This window comes from Oryzias latipes, chromosome 18 (assembly GCF_002234675.1).
Source record: "Oryzias latipes chromosome 18, ASM223467v1".
Taxonomy (NCBI): domain Eukaryota; kingdom Metazoa; phylum Chordata; class Actinopteri; order Beloniformes; family Adrianichthyidae; genus Oryzias; species Oryzias latipes.
In genome coordinates, this window is record NC_019876.2 from 19671772 (window position 1) to 19691363 (window position 19592).

The following is a 19592-nucleotide window of genomic DNA, read 5'->3' on the forward strand; positions in this document are numbered from 1 at the left end:
CAATTAAAAAAAAAAAAAAAAAAATTTAAAAAGCAGCATTACATTTTAGAAAAGAAAACAAAATTTCAGAAACCAAAACTTGAAAAACAAAAATGACAAAAAAAAAAACATTTCAGAAAACAAAAAAAAATTCCAGAAAAAAAATGAAATATTAAAAAATGAAAAACATTTCAGAAAAAAAATGAAATATTAAAAAATGAAAAACATTTCAGAACACAGAATTAATTTCCAGAAAACAAAACGAAATCTTCAAAAATGAAAAACATTTCCAAACCGGAAGAGGCAGGTACTATGGGACAACGCTGATTGGATGATGATTTTTGTCAATCATTTGAACTGAAAAGTATTTTAAATGAAGCGATGCCGGATTTTATCGTCCAAACAACAATGTACTATAATAATCCACGTATTTCCCATTTATATATCAAATAAAAAATGCAGCAAACTGTTAATGAACTTTAAAATTATTTTTTTAACATTTCGCCTGACACACGGTCACCCGGAAGTAGTTTGTGAGCACTTTTACTTTGAACGCTGTGCGCTAATGTCTACGGCTGCGAGGTTCACGCTGTCAATCATCTTTAGGTAAGAATCAATTCTGTGATCTTTTCTTTTGTCAGTCACATGTCTCTAAGGATGTTAATTTTAGGATGTTAAAGTGCTGCTTTGAAAAGATAATTTCTTTTTATCTTGCGCATGCGCAAAAGGAACCCGATGGAGACGAACCGTCTTCACATGATACCCGTTCCCGTTTTCGTTGACAACATGAGAGAAAAAGCTCCGAGCCAGCCTGATTCTGTGATTTATACAGTAATTACAGTAATTATATGGCATCAGTGTTGCTAAAAATCGACTTTAAGACTGAAATCAGTAAACAAGTTCTTATGGGAAATAATATTTAAGTGCATTGTATATTTTTGAACCATGCATATACACATATACTGAAACTTAAAAATGAACTTTAAAAGTTTATAAAATACTTAATTGAATTAACATGTGATATTTCTGCAGGTGAAGTTTCTCAAAGCGAAGTTCCAGAAAGGTTTGTGCTGCAGAAGAACAGATGGCAGCTCTACATGGGAATACAAGAAGACTAAAGTCATTCATATCATTGTGCAGTGTACAGATAAGTCACCATGATTTATGTGAATGTAATCAATAAATATTATTTAACCTTAATATCTAATTTTTTTTTTTTAAATTGCAGGTCCTTTAAAAAAAAGTCTTTAACCTGCTACATAAGCCTGATTAGTTGTAAATGGTGCAGTGGGGAGTTAAAAACGAAGCACAATTCCTGGCTTTAGCGTCGGGCTGATGATCTGGAAATCACATCTGAGGAATCGCATCAAACACTTGTACAACTCCAAACAACTTAATGTTCCTTTAAACAAAACTCCAGTTTAAAATGTTCATATTAGGCTTGCTTCATTTAGGAGTTTTTCCATGTTTACCATTTTAGGTTTTAAAGCTTTATTAACAAAGATGATGTTTGATTTTCAAAGCTGTTGTTTAGAAATGTTTTTTGTCAATGAAAAAACTGAATGCTGATGTGAGGATTGTAATAATGGATATGAAAATAAACAAACTTGTTTCATAGCAATGCAGTATATTTATTGAAAACTTAACATGAATATGTTATTCAGTAACAGAAACAAATAAAACAGTTGTGGATTTTCCTTTATGGGCTTCTTCATGCAGTCAATCAAATGTTGCGCTTACAATCAGCATTTACTCAGCGTACCTGTCAGTCACATTTATTAGAGGAAAAAATGCATCTGGGAAAGTCTATTTGTGCTTAACAACTATATCAAAAAGAGTCATGTCAGGGAAGTTTTGCCCACATTGCTGCTCAGCATCACATCCAGAGGAAGATGCACAGGTAAGGGACCCCAGTTCCTGCTCGTACATGCTTGCAGCTTCCTCTGCACTGGACTCCAGCTCCATTGAAATCCCTGACAGAGATAAATTAATAAATTAAAAATCCCTGACAGAAAAACATCGGCTGCCGTTCATCTTTCATTCAGGAAAAAGTTGAGTTCATCAAAATGAGGAGAAAATGGGTTAAACCAGAAATTCATTAGGGAGGGGTCAAAACACCAAACTCAGAATAAAATACATTATTTCAGTCTTATAAAAAATACATTCTAAAACAATTTGGTATTCCTCCTCTGCCTGAAAGACTAAAACGTTTTTTTTTAAGATTTAGGTAACGCTTCCTTTTACAGTACAGTACTTACAGTGTACTTAATTGGTATTTACATGGTACTTATAGTGTAACTACTGGGTACTTTCAGGGTACTTACATGGTACTTTTTATGGAATTTACTGGGTACTTACAGTGTGTTTACATGGTACTTTCTATGGTACTTTACTGGGTACTTTCATGGTACTTTTTGTGTCTACTCTGTACTTACATGGTACATACTGTGTATTTATATGGTACTATTTGGTTCATACCTATGTGGTACATACTGGGTATTTATAATATTCTTACTGGGTATTTACATGTTGTGCAAAGGTGTCTTTTATGGTACTTACCACATGTAAGAACAAGGTAAGTACAAATAAAGTACTTTGACCTTTAGGTCTGCACTCGCTGCATGTTTCATGGTATTTACCATGAATTTACCACAGAAACTACCCCTTAAGTACACTGAAACTGTAACTGTAAAAGAAAGTCAGCCCTATTTCCACTCAACTACATGGTACTTTCATTCCTAAATACTGGGTATGTTCACTTGAATATTACTTGGTACATACCCCTTAAGTACAATGAAACTGTAACTGTAAAAGAAAGTCAGCCCTATTTCCACTCTATTACATGGTACTTTCAGTAGTAAGTGCTGGGTATGTTCACTTGAATATTACTTGGTACTTACCCCTTAAGTACAATGAAACTGTAACTGTAAAAGAAAGTCAGCCCTATTTCCACTCTATTACATGGTACTTTCAGTAGTAAGTGCTGGGTATGTTCACTTGAATATTACTTGGTACTTACCCCTTAAGTACAATGAAACTGTAACTGTAAAAGAAAGTCAGCCCTATTTCCACTCTATTACATGGTACTTTCAGTAGTAAATGCTGGGTATGTACACGTATTACCATCCCGTACAGTGTACATACACACTTGGTCTTCTGACCTCACCACATGAGACAATGCTAACCTGTTGGTAAAGGTAAAGTAACTACATTGTAAAAACATATTCTGGCCTGATTACTTCTTGTAACATGAGGCAAGTTTAAAGAGAAACAAGACAGCAGTGAAAACAACAATCTTTAATATGATACATGTCTGCAGCATACAAAGTGTCATCACAATGAAATAGGTTTTAAGTACAAAACAGTGCAAAGGAGAATTCTAAAAAACACATTATTGGCCTGAGGGTCGTGCTTTTTGTCCATCAAAATTCTTTCAGCAGAGTTTGGTAACGGTGCAGGACTTCTTCAGGGTTTGTAACTGCAAGAAAATTCACAACATGAGCTCAAGTGAACATAAAAAGCAGAACGACTTTGATGAAGTACAAAATATATTTTACTTATTTAATCATTTCTGTAATGAGTTTGATAAATTTCTGTGAATTATTTTTCGCTTTGACTGTAATGCTTGAAATTAATCAATTATCCTCATTTATGAACATGACAATAAATTATTCACAACTTTATATTTAAGTTACATAAACAAGAACAACAAAAAAGAAATCAAAGAAAAAAAATCAAAATTGCCATAAAAAAATCTAATTTGTTTAGACAAAGAATGACAAAAGCAATGTTTTAATTGGCAATTGCTGTGTGTATTTCTTCTTTATAAATATTATTCGCACCTACTATTTGCATTAGCATGAAAAACATTGCAGTGTAAAAGAAAAGGAAAAAAGAAATAAATAGGCAATTTCAAATTCAACACAGTTATTCACAAAAATATGTTTTAATTTTCAAACAGTTACATTCACTGTGTTGGGTGGTATTGTATCTCTCTCATATTTGAAAATAAATAAATAAAAATAAAATAAAAACGGCGAAAGAAAAGAAAATGGGGAAAATGCAGTTAAACTCTTCATTAATGTAAATAATATGTCCACTTGGTGGATTTAACTTACTTTAGCTTACTCTCCTGTGGATTCGTCTGGAATGTCTTGTTCACCATAGCTGATCTAAAGCGGTAAAAAGACGGAAGTACGTCATCATTATTTTAAATAAACGCCTTTCTTTGATTTTCCCAGAAAGACGTGCGCTCAGTCAAACGAGCACAGAACAACAGACTTTATCATTTAGGCTACGTGTTTGTTTTACAGGTGCCTCTCTCCTGGTAAGTAACAACAATGTTTGTAGATTTTCATTACAAACTTTGAAAATGTATACATGAAATAACTGAAATTATTGGAGTAAGGTAGACATGCTCTTACGTCACGTTTCAAACACAGAGATAGTGGCTTGAAATCACGAGGTTAGCTTCTTTATAAAGTTTGATCAGTTTAAATATTTGCATGTAATTTATCCAATATTTTAAAAAAACAAAAACACTGGCTTACCTGCCAGATGAAGAGAAATTCAAACTGTTGCGCGCGCCTCGAGGCTCTCCGGATTAATCTGCACGTTCACTTTGGGGGTAGTTGTGCTGCATTCAAGTGCGCTGGGAATTTGCAACGTTACTTGCCCCGACCTAGTTAACAAAAACACACACTCGGGGTGTTTTTAGTATTAAAAGTAAATATTTAGCCTTGTTGTTTTACATATTTTCCTGACATTATATAATATATATTAAAACAAGTTCATTTTTAGCCTTGTTGTTTTACATATTTTCCTGACATTATATAATATATATTAAAACAAGTTCATTTTTAGAACAATATTTAAAAAAAAGTTAAGTTTTGAATAATTTATTATCATGTTTTTAAATGAGGATAATTGATTAATTTCAAGCATTACAGTCAAAGCGATAAAAAAATCATAGAGATTTATCAAACTCATTACAGAAATGATTAAATAAGTAAAATATATTTTGTACTTCATCAAAGTCGTTCTGCTTTTTATGTTCACTTGAGCTCATATTGTGAATTTTCTTGCAGTTACAAACCCTGAAGAAGTCCTGCACCGTTACCAAACTCTGCTGAAAGAATTTTGATGGACAAAAAGCACGACCCTCAGGCCAATAATGTGTTTTTTAGAATTCTCCTTTGCACTGTTTTGTACTTAAAACCTATTTCATTGTGATGACACTTTGTATGCTGCAGACATGTATCATATTAAAGATTGTTGTTTTCACTGCTGTCTTGTTTCTCTTTAAACTTGCCTCATGTTACAAGAAGTAATCAGGCCAGAATATGTTTTTACAATGTAGTTACTTTACCCTTACCAACAGGTTAGCATTGTCTCATTTGGTGAGGTCAGAAGACCAAGTGTGTATGTACACTGTACGGGAAGGTAATACGTGTACATACCCAGCATTTACTACTGAAAGTACCATGTAATAGAGTGGAAATAGGGCTGACTTTCTTTTACAGTTACAGTTTCATTGTACTTAAGGGGTAAGTACCAAGTAATATTCAAGTGAACATACCCAGCACTTACTACTGAAAGTACCATGTAATAGAGTGGTGCAGCGAGTGCAGACCTAAAGGTCAAAGTACTTTATTTGTACTTACCTTGTTCTTACATGTGGTAAGTACCATAAAAGACACCTTTGCACAACATGTAAATACCCAGTAAGAATATTATAAATACCCAGTATGTACCACATAGGTATGAACCAAATAGTACCATATAAATACACAGTATGTACCATGTAAGTACAGAGTAGACACAAAAAGTACCATGAAAGTACCTAGTAAAGTCCCATAGAAAGTACCATGTAAACACACTGTAAGTACCCAGTAAATTCCATAAAAAGTACCATGTAAGTACCCAGTAGTTACACTATAAGTACCATGTAAATACCACTTAAGTACACTGTAAGTACTGTACTGTAAAAGGAAGTGTTACCAATTTATTTTACACTACAGACTTTGCCACCTTTAGTTACACACCTGGACGTGTCTGATGATGTGCACATCCAGTCATTTACTGTCATGTTTCTGTGCACTGACACACTCTAAAGTCACAGATCTTAATAGTGTGAATAAGAAGCATTCATAAATGTTATTCTGAGACACAAACTGCTGCAGTTTACCTGACAGCTTTGCTGATTTATGCGGCTGGTACACCTGTCTGAGAATCCTGCCCACGTGACCCCCCTCTCCAGCTGATGAGGTAACCTGTCATTAACGTAAGACTGAAGGATCTTGGATCTGTCTGTAAACACCCACCTAGAAATCACGTTTAACGCTACATTTATTAGATCAAACAAATGTGCCTCCATACCTTATCTGTGGATGGCGGGACTGCATTTCCTGATGTGCGCCGTCTTTAACACCTGTTTCTTCGCAACTGCTGCTTCAGACAGAATCCTCTCACGACATTTTGAAACATTTGTAAACCTGGTTGGTGTTGATATTTCTGCGTGCGTTCTGTCATCACATCCGCTAAATATCGTTTATGTTTATGTTAACGTTTTACCGTCCCTTTCTTTGTTTACCTGCAGAACGGACGTCATACACACAAACTACTTCCGGGTGACCGTTCTGCTTCAGACGAAATATTCAAAAAATAATTTAAACCTTCATTATCTGTTTGCTGCATTTTTGATTTAATATGTAAATGGGAAATACGTGGATTATTATAGTACATTGTTGTTTGGACGATAAAATCCGTCATCGCTTCATTTAAAATACTTTTCAGTTCAAATGATTGACAAACATCATCATCCAATCAGCGTTGTCCCATAGTACCTGCTTCTTCCGGTTTGGAAATGTTTTTCATTTTTGAAGATTTCGTTTTGTTTTCTGGAAATTAATTCTGTGTTCTGAAATGTTTTTCATTTTTTAATATTTCATTTTTTTTCTGAAATGTTTTTCATTTTTTAATATTTCATTTTGTTTTTCTGAAATGTTTTCATTTTTTTTGTATTTCATTTTGTTTTCTGGAAATTAATTTTTTTATTTTTTTATTTTTTTTCATGTTTTGGTTTCTGAAATTTTGTTTTGTTTTCTAAAATGTAATACTGCTTCTTAAATTGTTGCTGTAATCTTAAAAATGTTTTTGTATCGAGTGATTTGTTGAATGCTTTGCACTTCAGGGCCACCGTACTTACCAGAGGAGGTAATTTTACTAATGGAAAAACAAAGAGTAAAAAAAATTAGATTGTTTTAATGTCGGAGCTTGTACATAAAAGGGCTGCTGGCTATGATAGCATTTTCTATCAGACATTTAAACAGATGGGAAATCATTTTTACTACTATGCACTATGCCCTTGATTTATTAGGTTGAAATTTGTGCCTGACAACCAAAACACACAATTTTGCTGAGTTTCAACTTGGGCTAAACATAATCGAAGGCTCTAGGTACATTTTATTGCACATTGTGCTCGTTTAGATAAACTACCTGAACGCTGATGGTGGTGGTGGTGGTGGTGTGTGTGTGTGTGTGTGGGGGGGGGGGGGGGGGGTGTTTAAACACCTTTAAACTGACAAAAAGTCCAAATCTGCAGCTCATCCATTTCAAAACTCTACACAGAATTTACTACACTGGACAGAGGATGTTCAAGATGGGTCTCAGTAACTCAGACAGTTGTGAGCACTGTGACAGTAATCTACCCGACAGTTACATGCATGCACTGTGGTTCTGCACGCCTGTCCAGGCTCTCTGGCAGCAGGTATGTGCCGATCTATCAGTCTGGCTTAAGGTTTCAATCACGGCTTCACCATCAATTTGTGTGCTTGGTGACATGAGTGCCATCGCTATAGAAGAAGGATTAATATCTATCATTTTCATAACTATTTGTATTGCTAAAAAAACTATTTTAATAAATTGGAAAAACAAGAAAAATATTAATATAAGTCAACACAGAAATCTGCTGCTTGATCATATCAGCTTGGAAAAAATGTCAGTCCAAAGTTCAAGTAACTTTGAAAGAACTCAGTCTCTCTGGTCTCCCACAGCTAACTCCATGACTTAGGGGGTGGGGGGCCTGGTCGTCGCTGCTCCTTGCCTTACTGCCGTGGTTCGGGGTGGGGGTCGGGGCCTCCGATGCCCGGTAGGGGGGCGATGGGGGCTCCGTTGGTCGGGGGGTCGGGTCCAGTGCCTGGGTGGGGAGGGCCGGGGCGCTGCGCGGTCTTCTGGGCTTGGGTGTGGGTGTGGGGGGGGTGGAGCGGTGGTCGGGTTTGGCTTGGGGGGGTGGTCCCTTTGCCTGTGCTGGGGGGGGGGGGGGGGGGGGGGGGGGGGGGGGGGGGGTTGGCGGGTGTCCTGCGGCGCTGGATGGGCTGCCCATCTACACCTGGGGGTGGGACGACCCTTCCCTGGCTCTGGGACGGGACAACCCTCTTGGGACCTCCGGTCGCTCTGGGTGTCATCCGCTGCGGCTGCGGGGTCTGGGGTGGGGTGGGGTGGGGTGGGGGGGCTTGTCGGCCCTGTCCTGTGGGGGGGCTTTCTGGGGGGGGGCACTATTGGTACAGGACCTTGGGGGGTTGACGGGTCGGGGTCTCCGCTGAAGCAATCGGCGGTAACCCCGGCCGGTTGGCTGCCTAAGTCCCGTCGAGGCCTGACCAGAGCTCTCCCAGGGCAGGCGCTTGGGTGTGGGGGCCTGGAATTGCTCCGGGGGGCCGAGCTTTCTGGCTCCTCTCTCTCTTTGTGGGGTGGGTGGTGCTGGGCCTGGAGTGTTGGCGCTGGGCTTAGGGGACCGGGCCCCTATGCTGGAGGGGGCTGGGGGACAGCTGTTTGACCACCGGGGGACAGTCTACCAGCTGTCCCCAATTTACCCCCTTCCTCTTATAATCTCATATTAGGATGAGGGGGTGGGGGGTTTAGCCTGCGATGTCCCTTTTGGGGGGGGGGGGACTACTTGGCAGTGGTCCCCCTTCCATGGTTGCCCTATGGAATGGGCCCCCCCTCTCTCGGTTTAATTTGCACCTTAGACATGTAGGGCCCTTGGTAGGGGGTTAGGGTGGGGGGTACTGGGCCCTTAGCAACGGCGGCCGTGTCCCCTGGGTGCCGGTTTCCTGGGCCCGGCGGTGCTCTCTCTGCGCGGGGAGGGGGTTCACATTACACCTGAGTCGGGGGTGTCTGTATCCCTGTGGGGTGGGTTCTGGTCCTTGCCCCTGAGCGCTGGGGCCCACCAAATTTCCAACTGTGGCCGAGCCTGGTCGGGCCATGTTTACAACACCCCTTGTGGGCCCCCCTTTTCCCTGGGCTGCTCCCCTCCTGGGCGGGGGCGGCTGGCCCCTGCCTTGCTCCATCCTGGACCAACCGCTGGCCGGGTGGGTGGCTGCCTGGAGTGCGGAGCGGGTCTCCCTTGGGGGGTCCGGGCTCGTACCTGGGGTTGGGGCGGGGGGATGCCTTTCTCTAACATCCCTCTCTCTTCTTCCCTCCTTTCCTTTTCCGTCCGGTCCAACACCAAAGATTTTCAGATATGATTGAAATTAATAAAGTTTGGCCTCAATTACAAAAGGGGTTTATTCAGACATACCTCTGGTTTGTCTGAAGATTAATAACCCCTGTTGTTAGTAGTAAAGTAAAGTAAAATATGTCCAACACAAGAGGCCCTCAGTTCTCTTCTGTCTGCCCAACTGTTGGACAGGACAAGTTAAAAAAAGAAAAAAAAATTGGTAGGTAGGACACTGCAATGACATGTCCCAATTCCTCACAGTGATGTCCAGGCACCTTGCCACCAAGCGGCCCTACATGTCTAAGGTGCTGTTAATTTTGGCGGGTAGGGCACTACGAGGACATGTTGTGATTGATCACGTTGATGTCCACGCACCTTCCCACCAAGGGAAATGTTTAAGGTGCATTTAAAACAGAGAGAAGAGGGGCCCAATCCGTGCAGCAACCAATGGAATGGGGGGCCACTATACCAAGTAGCCCCACTCCAAAGGTGTATCGCAGGTTTAAACCCCCATTGTCCCCCTAATAGGTTGATGTAAGAGGAAAGAGGGCAGTTTGGGACAGCTTCCAGACTGACATCTTTGTCTTTTATTTGAATTTCCTTGTTTCCTCACATTTACATTCTTTGCAGTACCAGCCATGACTTCGGCCATGCCCCCTGTCACGCCCCCATCCTCTGAAGGCTCCTCCCCTCAGAAAATGTGCCACTCCCAGACGCAAACTGACATCACAAAGCCGCTGCTGGCCATCACAGGTGGGAATGGTGGTGGAGGAGCAGCAGCAGCTGGAGGACCCATTGCCCTTCACAGGAGGCGAAGAGTCCTCTCCAAAGATGGTCGAAGCAATGTGCGCATTGAGCATGTCCGTGGCAGAGGGACGCTATACCTCAGGGACCTCTGGACGACTTTCCTGGACATGCAGTGGCGCTACAAGTTCTTCCTGTTCTCTGCTACCTTTGCTGGGACCTGGTTCCTGTTTGGAGTTCTGTGGTACCTGGTGGCCCTACTGCACGGAGACCTGATTGGTAAGGAGAAAAGATTGATGATGTTAAAAATGCATGATCCATAATAAAAAAAAAGAATATATGAATTAAAAATAACTTATATAGGTAAAATTGTAAAGTTACATGAAAAGAGACGCTGACTTTAAGCAGCTCCAACAGGTATGATTTTCTCCTATGGTGTTATTTGCTTGCTGTAATTACAGCCACAGCCACTAGATGGGAGCACATACCTGGTTGCTTTAGTTGGAGCTAACGTATCTTGAAAACGACAGCCAGCAAACAACAACATTTTTTCTTAAGATGATCTAAGAAGTTTACCCTCTACTGTATAATGACTTGCCTCTTGTTTCAAAAGGTGCGTTGACATAAAAAGTTATTAAGTTGAGTGTGCTGTAATGTGGCTTCAATACACCTTTGAAGCTGCGATTACAGCTGTTGCTGTTTGTGTAAACTTTAGTCCATCTAGTTTATTTTGTGTGATCTTTAACCCTTTAACACCACAGCTTTAGCTCAAGTGTTGACATTATTTCAGCTATCCGTATTTTTGAAATACGGACGCCCTGTGCGAAGCGCGGACGCCTCTGCGCTCCGGCCTCGCCCCGTGGGCTCCTCACCTCTCCCTTCTCTTACACCCCTCACGAGGGGGTGCCAGGGAGGAGCGCATTCGACCCCCCCCGTGTGTCCGGGCTCGGCTGCCGGCGGACCGAGCGGACAGTGTCTCTGAGCAGATTAGCCGGACTTGTAATTCTGTTTTTGAGGAGAGGGGAGGATGCTTTGTTACGTGTGGTACGCTTCGAACTGCAATCCGTTCCACCGCTCTGGGTTAGCGATCTGCCGGACTCAGGACAACCATGTCTCCCCGTAGAACTATTTCTCCGAGCAGAGCTCAGACCGCCAGCTCACACAGCGGCTTTGTGAGCTTTTCAAAGCAGAAATGCAGCTCAGTCATTAGAAACCGTTCAAACAATCACGTGAATTTGTGTTTCCAGTTGGGTCCAGACAAAATAAAGGCTGATGTTATTCCTTTTTTTTTTTTTTTACTTGTCCTGTCCAATAGCTGGGCAGGCAGATGAGAGCTGACGGCCTCTTGTGTTGGACATATTTTACTTTAACAAGGGGGGTTATTAATCTTCAGACAAACCAAAGGTACGTCTGAATAAACCCCTTTTGTAATTGAGGCCAAACTTCATTAATTTCAATCATGTTTGAAAATCTTTGGTGTTGGACCGGACGGAAAAGGAAAGAAGGGAAGAAGAGCGAGGGATGTAGGGGGAGGGGGGGGGGGTAAGAGGGTGATAATAGGAGGGGGGGGGGTATGACCATGAAGCAGCATAAAGCAACAAGTTTACTGGTTGTTTATCATTACGGTAAGGTTCAAATGTAGTACAAAAAGGGCGGGGCCTGTCCACACACACTCAAATGTTATCAACACACCTGCAGGCTGAAAAAAATGTCCACATGTCAACATGTTCACAAAACCGATAGTGTTCACACACCCATACTTATGCCTTTAAACCAACTAGTGTGAAATATTTCAGTCATTCAATCATGCAACCTGTTAGTGCAAAGGTGAGCTAACACCTGTGCTCAGGTGAGTGTTTATGTTTTTCTAAAATGGACGGTGGAATGTGAAAAGAAGGAAGGAGAGTGCCCAGCCATCCCCACACCAAGACCACCGCCGCAGCAGCAGCGGCAGCCGGAACCCCCAATGCCACACGGGGCTGATGTTATTCCTACATATTATTCCTACAGCCAAGGTGCAAATTGCAGCATTTACCGCGTGGATTTTAAGTTCATCAAAGGTTAATGTTGTTAGCCCGTGTTAGCCTTCTCCCAACCCTGGCTTCTTCCAGCTCCGTTCCGGCACAAAAAAAGCACCCACCACACGGATTAAAAATAAAATGATGAGCGAACAGGCGCTTTATAATAACCATAATAATAATAAAAGCACGTTTAGAAGATCATCTTGTACATTACCGCTTGTTTACAGCAGGACTTATTTCCTTTTCCGGTATTTTAAAGAGAATAAGAGCAAATAAGAGCAATTCATTTATTCCCACCGAAAGTGTGCCCCATGTAAACGTTTGTTATAATCGGAAAAAGTTTTTCGTGGCCCACGTACACGGTTGAATTCTAATCAGATCTTTGATCCGATCAAAACATTTTGCACATTTAACCGCGGCTATTGACCCCACTCCAGCGTCAACACTTGAATCATATGCAGATAACGTTTTTTTTCCCCCCCAGAAAAAGTCCTAAAATGTTAGTCATAGAACCCATCATTGTAGTCGGGTTTACATTGTGCTACAGAAATAACTACGCAAAATGAATTTTAGGTTGCACGGTGGCGCAGTGGTTAGCGCTCTTGCCTCACAGCAAGCAGGCCCCCGTTTCAAGTCCCGGCTGGGGGACATGAAAAACACAACATCAATGGGGGACCTTTCTGTGTGGAGTTTGCATGTTCTCCCCGTGCATGCGTGGGTTTTCTCCGGGATCTCCGGCTTCCTCCCACCGTCCAAAAACATGCTACATAGGTTGATTGGCAACTCTAAATTGTCCATAGGTGTGAGTTTGAGAGTGAAAGGGTGTGTGATTGAGGATATTCCACCCTGCGACAGACTGGCGACCAGTCCAGGGTATCCCTTGCCTACGCCCAAGTGGCCGGGATAGGCTCCGGCAACCCCGTGACCCCGAAAGGGAATAAATGGTTAAGAAGATGAATGAATGAAAATGAATTTTACCACATTTAGATATTGCCCAGGGACTGGCAGCGGCAGGCTGCCTAACAGAGAGCCACTGAGGGTGCCGTCTTATCGGGCGCTATCGCTCTAGCTCCATGCTTTAACTGGGCAACAAACAGACTGAAGTAACGTTTAAACCGCCGTAACCCAAGTGCAGCTCGTGCTGCAGTAACGAATTACACCACACCCGTTGAGACTCGTAATGATCTGGTGAACTCAGTTATGGCGACATGGTAGGCGGCACCTCTGTAGAGCTCGCCAAAACATGTAAACCTAAGCTACTCGCTCAACATCATCCATGTTTTCCATGATGTGACAACAGATAAAGTCCAGAAAAACGTTGGCGGTTGCTCCGTGGCTGGGGCATCAAGGGCCGAATTTGATGTGTGAATCACATCCGGTGGGAATGCAGCATTATGTTGCTTGGTTTTGCTTGTGACTGTCCGTGACTGTTCTCAGTGGCGTTTACACTCTTCAAGTGATGTGATCGTCTCCAGAATTTACTTATAACACAAACGACATCCTGTTCAATTTACTGCATCAGAACATGTTGATGCAGTGTTTTTCCACTAAGCAGAAACAGGCAATACAGTTGTGAAAAAAGAAGAGGCAAATTGCATTATATGGTGCAAAATATGAGACATATCTATATGAGATTATAGCCTTACTGAGGGCTGTCCAAACTCTATATGACCGGAGCAGGAGCTTGGTTTGCATAGTTGGCAGTAAGTTAGACCTCTTCCCGTTGCACGTTGGCCTCTGCTGGAGTCCAATGAGTCCCCCCTTTATCACCGGTTCTGTTCATTCTCCTTATGGAAAGAACTTCTAGGTGCAGCCAAGGGCTGGAGGGGATCTGGTTTGGGGACCACAGGATCACCTTTCTGCTCTTTCCAGATAATGTTGTCCTGTTGGATTCATCGAGCCAGGACCTCCAGCGTGCATTGGGGTAGTTTGCGACCGAGTGTAAAACAGCTGGGATGAGGGTCAGCACCACTGAGGAAATGGTTCTCAACCGGAGAAAGGTAGTTTGCCCTCCTTGGGTGGGTGGAGTGCTCCTGCCCTAGTTGTAGGAGTTAAAATATCTGCCATTATACGATTGCTGTACCCGTCTTTATTTTTTAATTTATCTGCCCTCATCTCTTTCTCTGTGTTAGTTCTTGAAATCAGGTATTTCCTTTAACTTTGTTTAAGTTTTCATCACATTCAGTGTTAAAAAGACATTTTTATGGAGAGAGTTGTTCTGTAATTGCATTCTCTAGTCCAGGGGTCGGCAACCCAAAATATTGAAAGAGCCAAATTGGACTAAAAAAACAAATATGTCTGGAGCCGCAAAATATTAAAAGCCCTATTTAAGCCTTATAATGAAGGCAACACATGCAATATATATCTATATTAACTATATTAGCCTACTATCAAAATGACTAAGTTGCTACAAATACATAATGAGCATTAATGATTAAATGTTTATTTGCCCTGCAGTGCATTCTGCGGAGAACGACGCATCACGTGACTGCTCTGTGGTGCACGTTTGACTTCATTACAATATCAATGAATTATGTTTCATTGCTTTGATAAAATTAAAGAAATGAAATAAAGAAATCAGATTTTTTAAGTCATTTTTATTTTGAGGATTCGAACAAAAAACAATAAAATGGAACGTGCATGCCCCATGACAGCCAGCTTGCGCTCGAATGACAGCACAGCTTCAAGCATTTGCGGCGCCTGGAGACTTTCATTCAGCTCGTTTAGGTGGCTTGTCACAGTCATATCCACCAAAACAGCAGCTTTTCGAGCCACAGTATCTTCCAGTTGCGGGTTGTTCAACTTCAGGTCTTTGCTTTTCAAGAATGTTTTCACGTGTTCGAAACAGACGACAAAGCGACGCAAAGCGTCACCCTTGGACAGCCATCTGACTTTGTTTTCTAGCAGGAGATCAGAATATTCGCTTTAAACTTCATCAAGCAATGCACGGAACTGACGGTGGTTCGATTTACATCAGCCACCTGCCTAGCGGTCCGCTAAAAGCTTCCTCCTCTCTGAGACTGTTCGGAGTCGTGCGGTATATGGGATAGGGACAGTTCTCCAGCGCAGTCAGTTGATTGACAGCTCAACTTGCTGACAGCTTGGCTCCCATATTTCTTGAGCAAGTGACGTACCTGGTGAGCGTTACAATATTTATTCTACACAATCTCACAGCATTGGAAAACATTAAGAATGTTTGTGTCTTGTTTTTCCTCCTACAGAAACCATATTAAAACAAAAAATATATTTCTCTCCCCATTCTTTTTACATTTTTGAAAATCCTCCAGGGAGCCACTAGATGCATGCGGCTCCTGAGCCGCGGGTTGCCGACCCCCGCTCTAGTCGCTTGAATTAAATACAGGTTAAATGGTGCGATTGCAGTACGGACATAAAATTCTTGTCTTGGGTGACGTCAGTAGTAAGTATCACATTCTGCAGTGACTGTGGCATTGATCATTAGCACTAGTGTTGTGGCAGAAATTTGAATGTATCTGCTGTAAATCAAAGCATTGTTGACATCCGTTGCCATGTTTTTAAATCACTGATTGCAGGAGTTGGTTTGGGTGTATTCGCATTTATGATTTAGTGGAAACAGTGTAACTGCGAAATTGTGTTTTTTCAACATTTGTAGAATTTTGATAAAGTTTTGCGCATACGTGTAATGGAAACGCAGTTTATAAATGATTAGAGAAAGATGGTCATTCTGTCTTTCAGTTTTTGCCATAATCAGTCTCTCCAGCACCTTTTACCAGTAAATGATCATGATGAAAGGTGGACAAATTCACATTTTTTACTAGATAAACTAAAATCGAAAACCTGGCCAAACACGTGAAGTGAACACTGAATCCTAGCAAATTGTCTGAACCAAACACATCAGCTATTCATCTTGTCTTCCTCCAGAGTTTGACCCCCCCTCCAACCACACGCCATGTGTAATGGAGGTAAAAACACTCACAGGGGCGTTCCTCTTTTCTCTGGAGTCCCAGACCACCATTGGTTATGGTTTCCGGTGCATCACAGAAGAGTGTCCTGTGGCAATTGTGCTACTCATCACTCAGCTGGTCATCACCATGGTAATGGAGATCTTCATCACTGGCACTTTCCTCGCAAAGGTATTTGTGATCTTTAATTAATATAAAAATTCAACGTTTTAATAGTTTCTGGTTGACCCTGTAAAGCCCTTGCTTTGCACTGTCTTTCGAGGGGTGCAGGGCATAAATAAAAAGAAAGAAGGAAAAAAGTAAGCCCTCAAACCAAAAAAAAAAAAGACTTAAAACTGGCAAGACAATTGACCATACCAATAACAAAATGGTTTATTGTCTTAAATGCAAAGATAAACAAAAAATGAGGCATTTAGGTTAAGCCAAGGCCAACAAAAAAAACAAAACAGAACTCTTTTTGACCTCTACAAACAAAAAAGAAAATAAATGTGAGAGCCTGATCAATCTTCCTGAAACTAACAAAACAGGTGCAAACAGTCACACAAACAAAATGGCAGTTCACCCCTACTTCTTTGCAACTACAGTTTAAAGCTGCGTTGACACCAAATGCTATTCAAGAATGTTGCATCAAGGGCAGCCAGTTTTAGTTTTAAGTCAGTGGTACAGCCGCAAACTGATGTCCAGTGGTGTGATTTGAATGACGGGTACGGCGCAGTGGTTGGCAGCGCAATTTGAGTGGCAAGGTGCAATTTGGGCGGTGTGGCCGGCGTTAAAATATTTTGACTTTGGTGAGATTGCCTCATCATGTCAAACAATCAGGGACACAACATGTCCAGCATGTGACGTTTTCAGCGTTTACACTTAATCAGCGGTTAGAATACAGTGTGTGCCAAGTTATTATGCAAAGTGTATTTAAGTGTAAAAAGAAATTCATTGTTTTTCAATAATTTAATTGATTATACTTGTGAATGATATTGTGTCTCTGGGCTCTTTGGATGAATTACATCAATCTCAGTTTGCCACTTTAACATAACTACACAGTTTGCCACTTTAACATAACTACACTAAACAAAGACTACATAGAGTGGGCCTGAACACAAAACCACAAAAACCCACAAAGATCTTCAAATTGCAACACAAACTACAGTTGTGTGTAAAGTTAATGTGTTGTGTGTAAAGTTAATGTGTTGTGTTGTGACCCTTCTGGGCCACCGTACAGAACAGGTGGAGAAGAGCGCCAGGCTGCAGTGGAGACAGGTTGCAGCAAAGCTCCAATCTCGCAGGCTAGAGGTCCACGTAGTGCTTGTAACCCTTGTGCTATCCTAGGCACTTTAAAATTGGGAGTTGGGTCATCTAGACCAGTGTTTTTCAATCAGTGTGCCGCGGCACACTAGTGTGCCGTGGGAGATGGTCAAGTGTGCCGTGGGAAATTGCCCTCATTAACTTAAAAATTAAACATTTCCCATCTCCAGGATTTCAGCTCTCTTATCATCCAAACAGGCCCTGATAAAACACTGAGGAGTTAGGAATATAGAAGATCGTAAAATACTTTTTCTTTGCGTTTATTTTATTTTATTAAAGACATTTTGATAAGAATGACGTACCGCGATTCAGCTGCAACTCCGGCTGTATTTTGGAAAAGTCCCGTCCTTTTAACTGTCTCCACCAATCATTCTTGGGGAGCTTAATCACATGTCATCAGTCTGACCAATCAGAAGTGGTTAAAGTCTTCACTTCCTTGTCCCGATTTAGCTCGTAAAGTCGCTCAGTTCTAACAAAAATACCAGCTAAAGCTCGTCTTTATCGGTGCAGCTTTCCACAGAATCCGATGTCAGACCGTGGAACAAGTGAACAAAACAAGGAAGCTCAGAGACGCGATCTCCGCCGGCCGTTTAATGCACTACATCTCCCATGATGCATTGGGTTGTGAGAGTGACAGCGCTCAAGGAGATCTGTTGTTAAACGTCTTGAAATCAACGAACACACATCAAACTGTTTTTACATCTTCTAACTTAACTTTTATTGCATCTTTTAGAAAAAAACAGCTGCAGTTTCAAGCTTTTTCTGCCACAATTATCTCAAAAATGCATGTAAGATTGTGGATGGGCTGTAGATCAATACAGACTGAGTTTCTCCGTTTTTTTTGTTTTTTTTTAATTTTTGGATCCTGGTGTGCCGCAGGTTTTTTTTTAAGGTTAAAGTGTGCCGTGGCTCAGAAAAGGTTGAAAAACACTGATCTAGACCGATAGTGCGCTGAACCTTTTTTCTTCAATGAGTTGTGATCTTCACTGTCCATGGATTACATGAAATCTTACCACCTTTATCCACCTTTGTCATGGCAGGGAGAACACGTCAATGTAAGGGTTGGGTCATTTAAGATAGCACAAGGGTTAAAGGTTGCCTCCATCAGCTTGGATTCAATGGGAGCCACACCTTCTCAGCACCACACCTGAAATAGACAGACACATGGGGATCCACAAAAACAAAAGAGGTCCCACCCTGATGCAGAAATAAAATACACAAAGCACAGAATAAAAAGAAAGACAAAACTTAATATGGCCACAGCCATAACAACAATGCACAAAATACAAAAGACAAAAAATATATTAACAAACACCACAATGGTCATAGCTTACATTACATCAAAGAATTTAAAGAAAAAAAAAAGAAAAAAAAGATTTGGGTAGAAAATGTTCAAACCCTTCGATTAAATCCACAAGAAATTGCAATATTCTTTTTTTAATGAGATATCTTTTATCAATTATGAGATATTGATGGATTTTAGTAAGTTTTTGACCACAATGCTAGTTTAGGATGCGAAAATATCGATTTGAGTGCTCAGGAAAATATGCACTTTTTTGCACTTACTCATATTTGATGCACACATATTTGACATGGACTTCTACGACCACTTTAATAAACATCACAGACTCAGATGTATCAAAGACCATCAATTCACTCAAACCATCCAGATGCAAAGACATTTTTATTTTTGGAAACAATGATGTTCAAGTACCTCTGTTCATCACTGGCCCCATTACCAAAACCATCAATCTGTCCTTCTCACAAAATATGTTACCGAGCATTTGGAAACCAGCTCTTGTCTCTTCTATTTTTAAGAGTGGAGACCTTTATTCCATGTCCAACTACAGACCCATTAGCATTCTTCTGGTAGCTAAACAAATTATAAACCACCTCAACACCACACTCTATTCTCTCAATTGTATGCAGCTTGGCTTTAGAGCCAATTATTCCACAGAGACTGCTACCTGCTTTTTTACTAAAAATATCAGGATTTTGCTGGACCAAGGGAGGTTGTCGGTGCCGTTTTCCTGGATCTCAAGAAGGCTTTTGACACTGTTAATCACAAAATCTTACTGTCAAAATTATGTAATTTTAACTTTTCTTCTG

General features: G+C 41.1%; 1 protein-coding gene across 1 annotated transcript in view; it reads left to right on the forward strand.

Moving 5' to 3' along the window:
• LOC101157996 (ATP-sensitive inward rectifier potassium channel 10-like) overlaps positions 1-19592 on the forward strand; it is a 67526-nt gene that overhangs the window by 18444 nt on the left and 29490 nt on the right. Inside the window, exons 2-3 of the mRNA XM_023966268.1 lie at positions 10106-10498; positions 16141-16352. Of these exons, the coding sequence (XP_023822036.1) occupies positions 10114-10498; positions 16141-16352 (597 nt within the window). The 5' untranslated portion in view covers positions 10106-10113. The remainder of the gene's footprint in view (positions 1-10105; positions 10499-16140; positions 16353-19592) is intronic.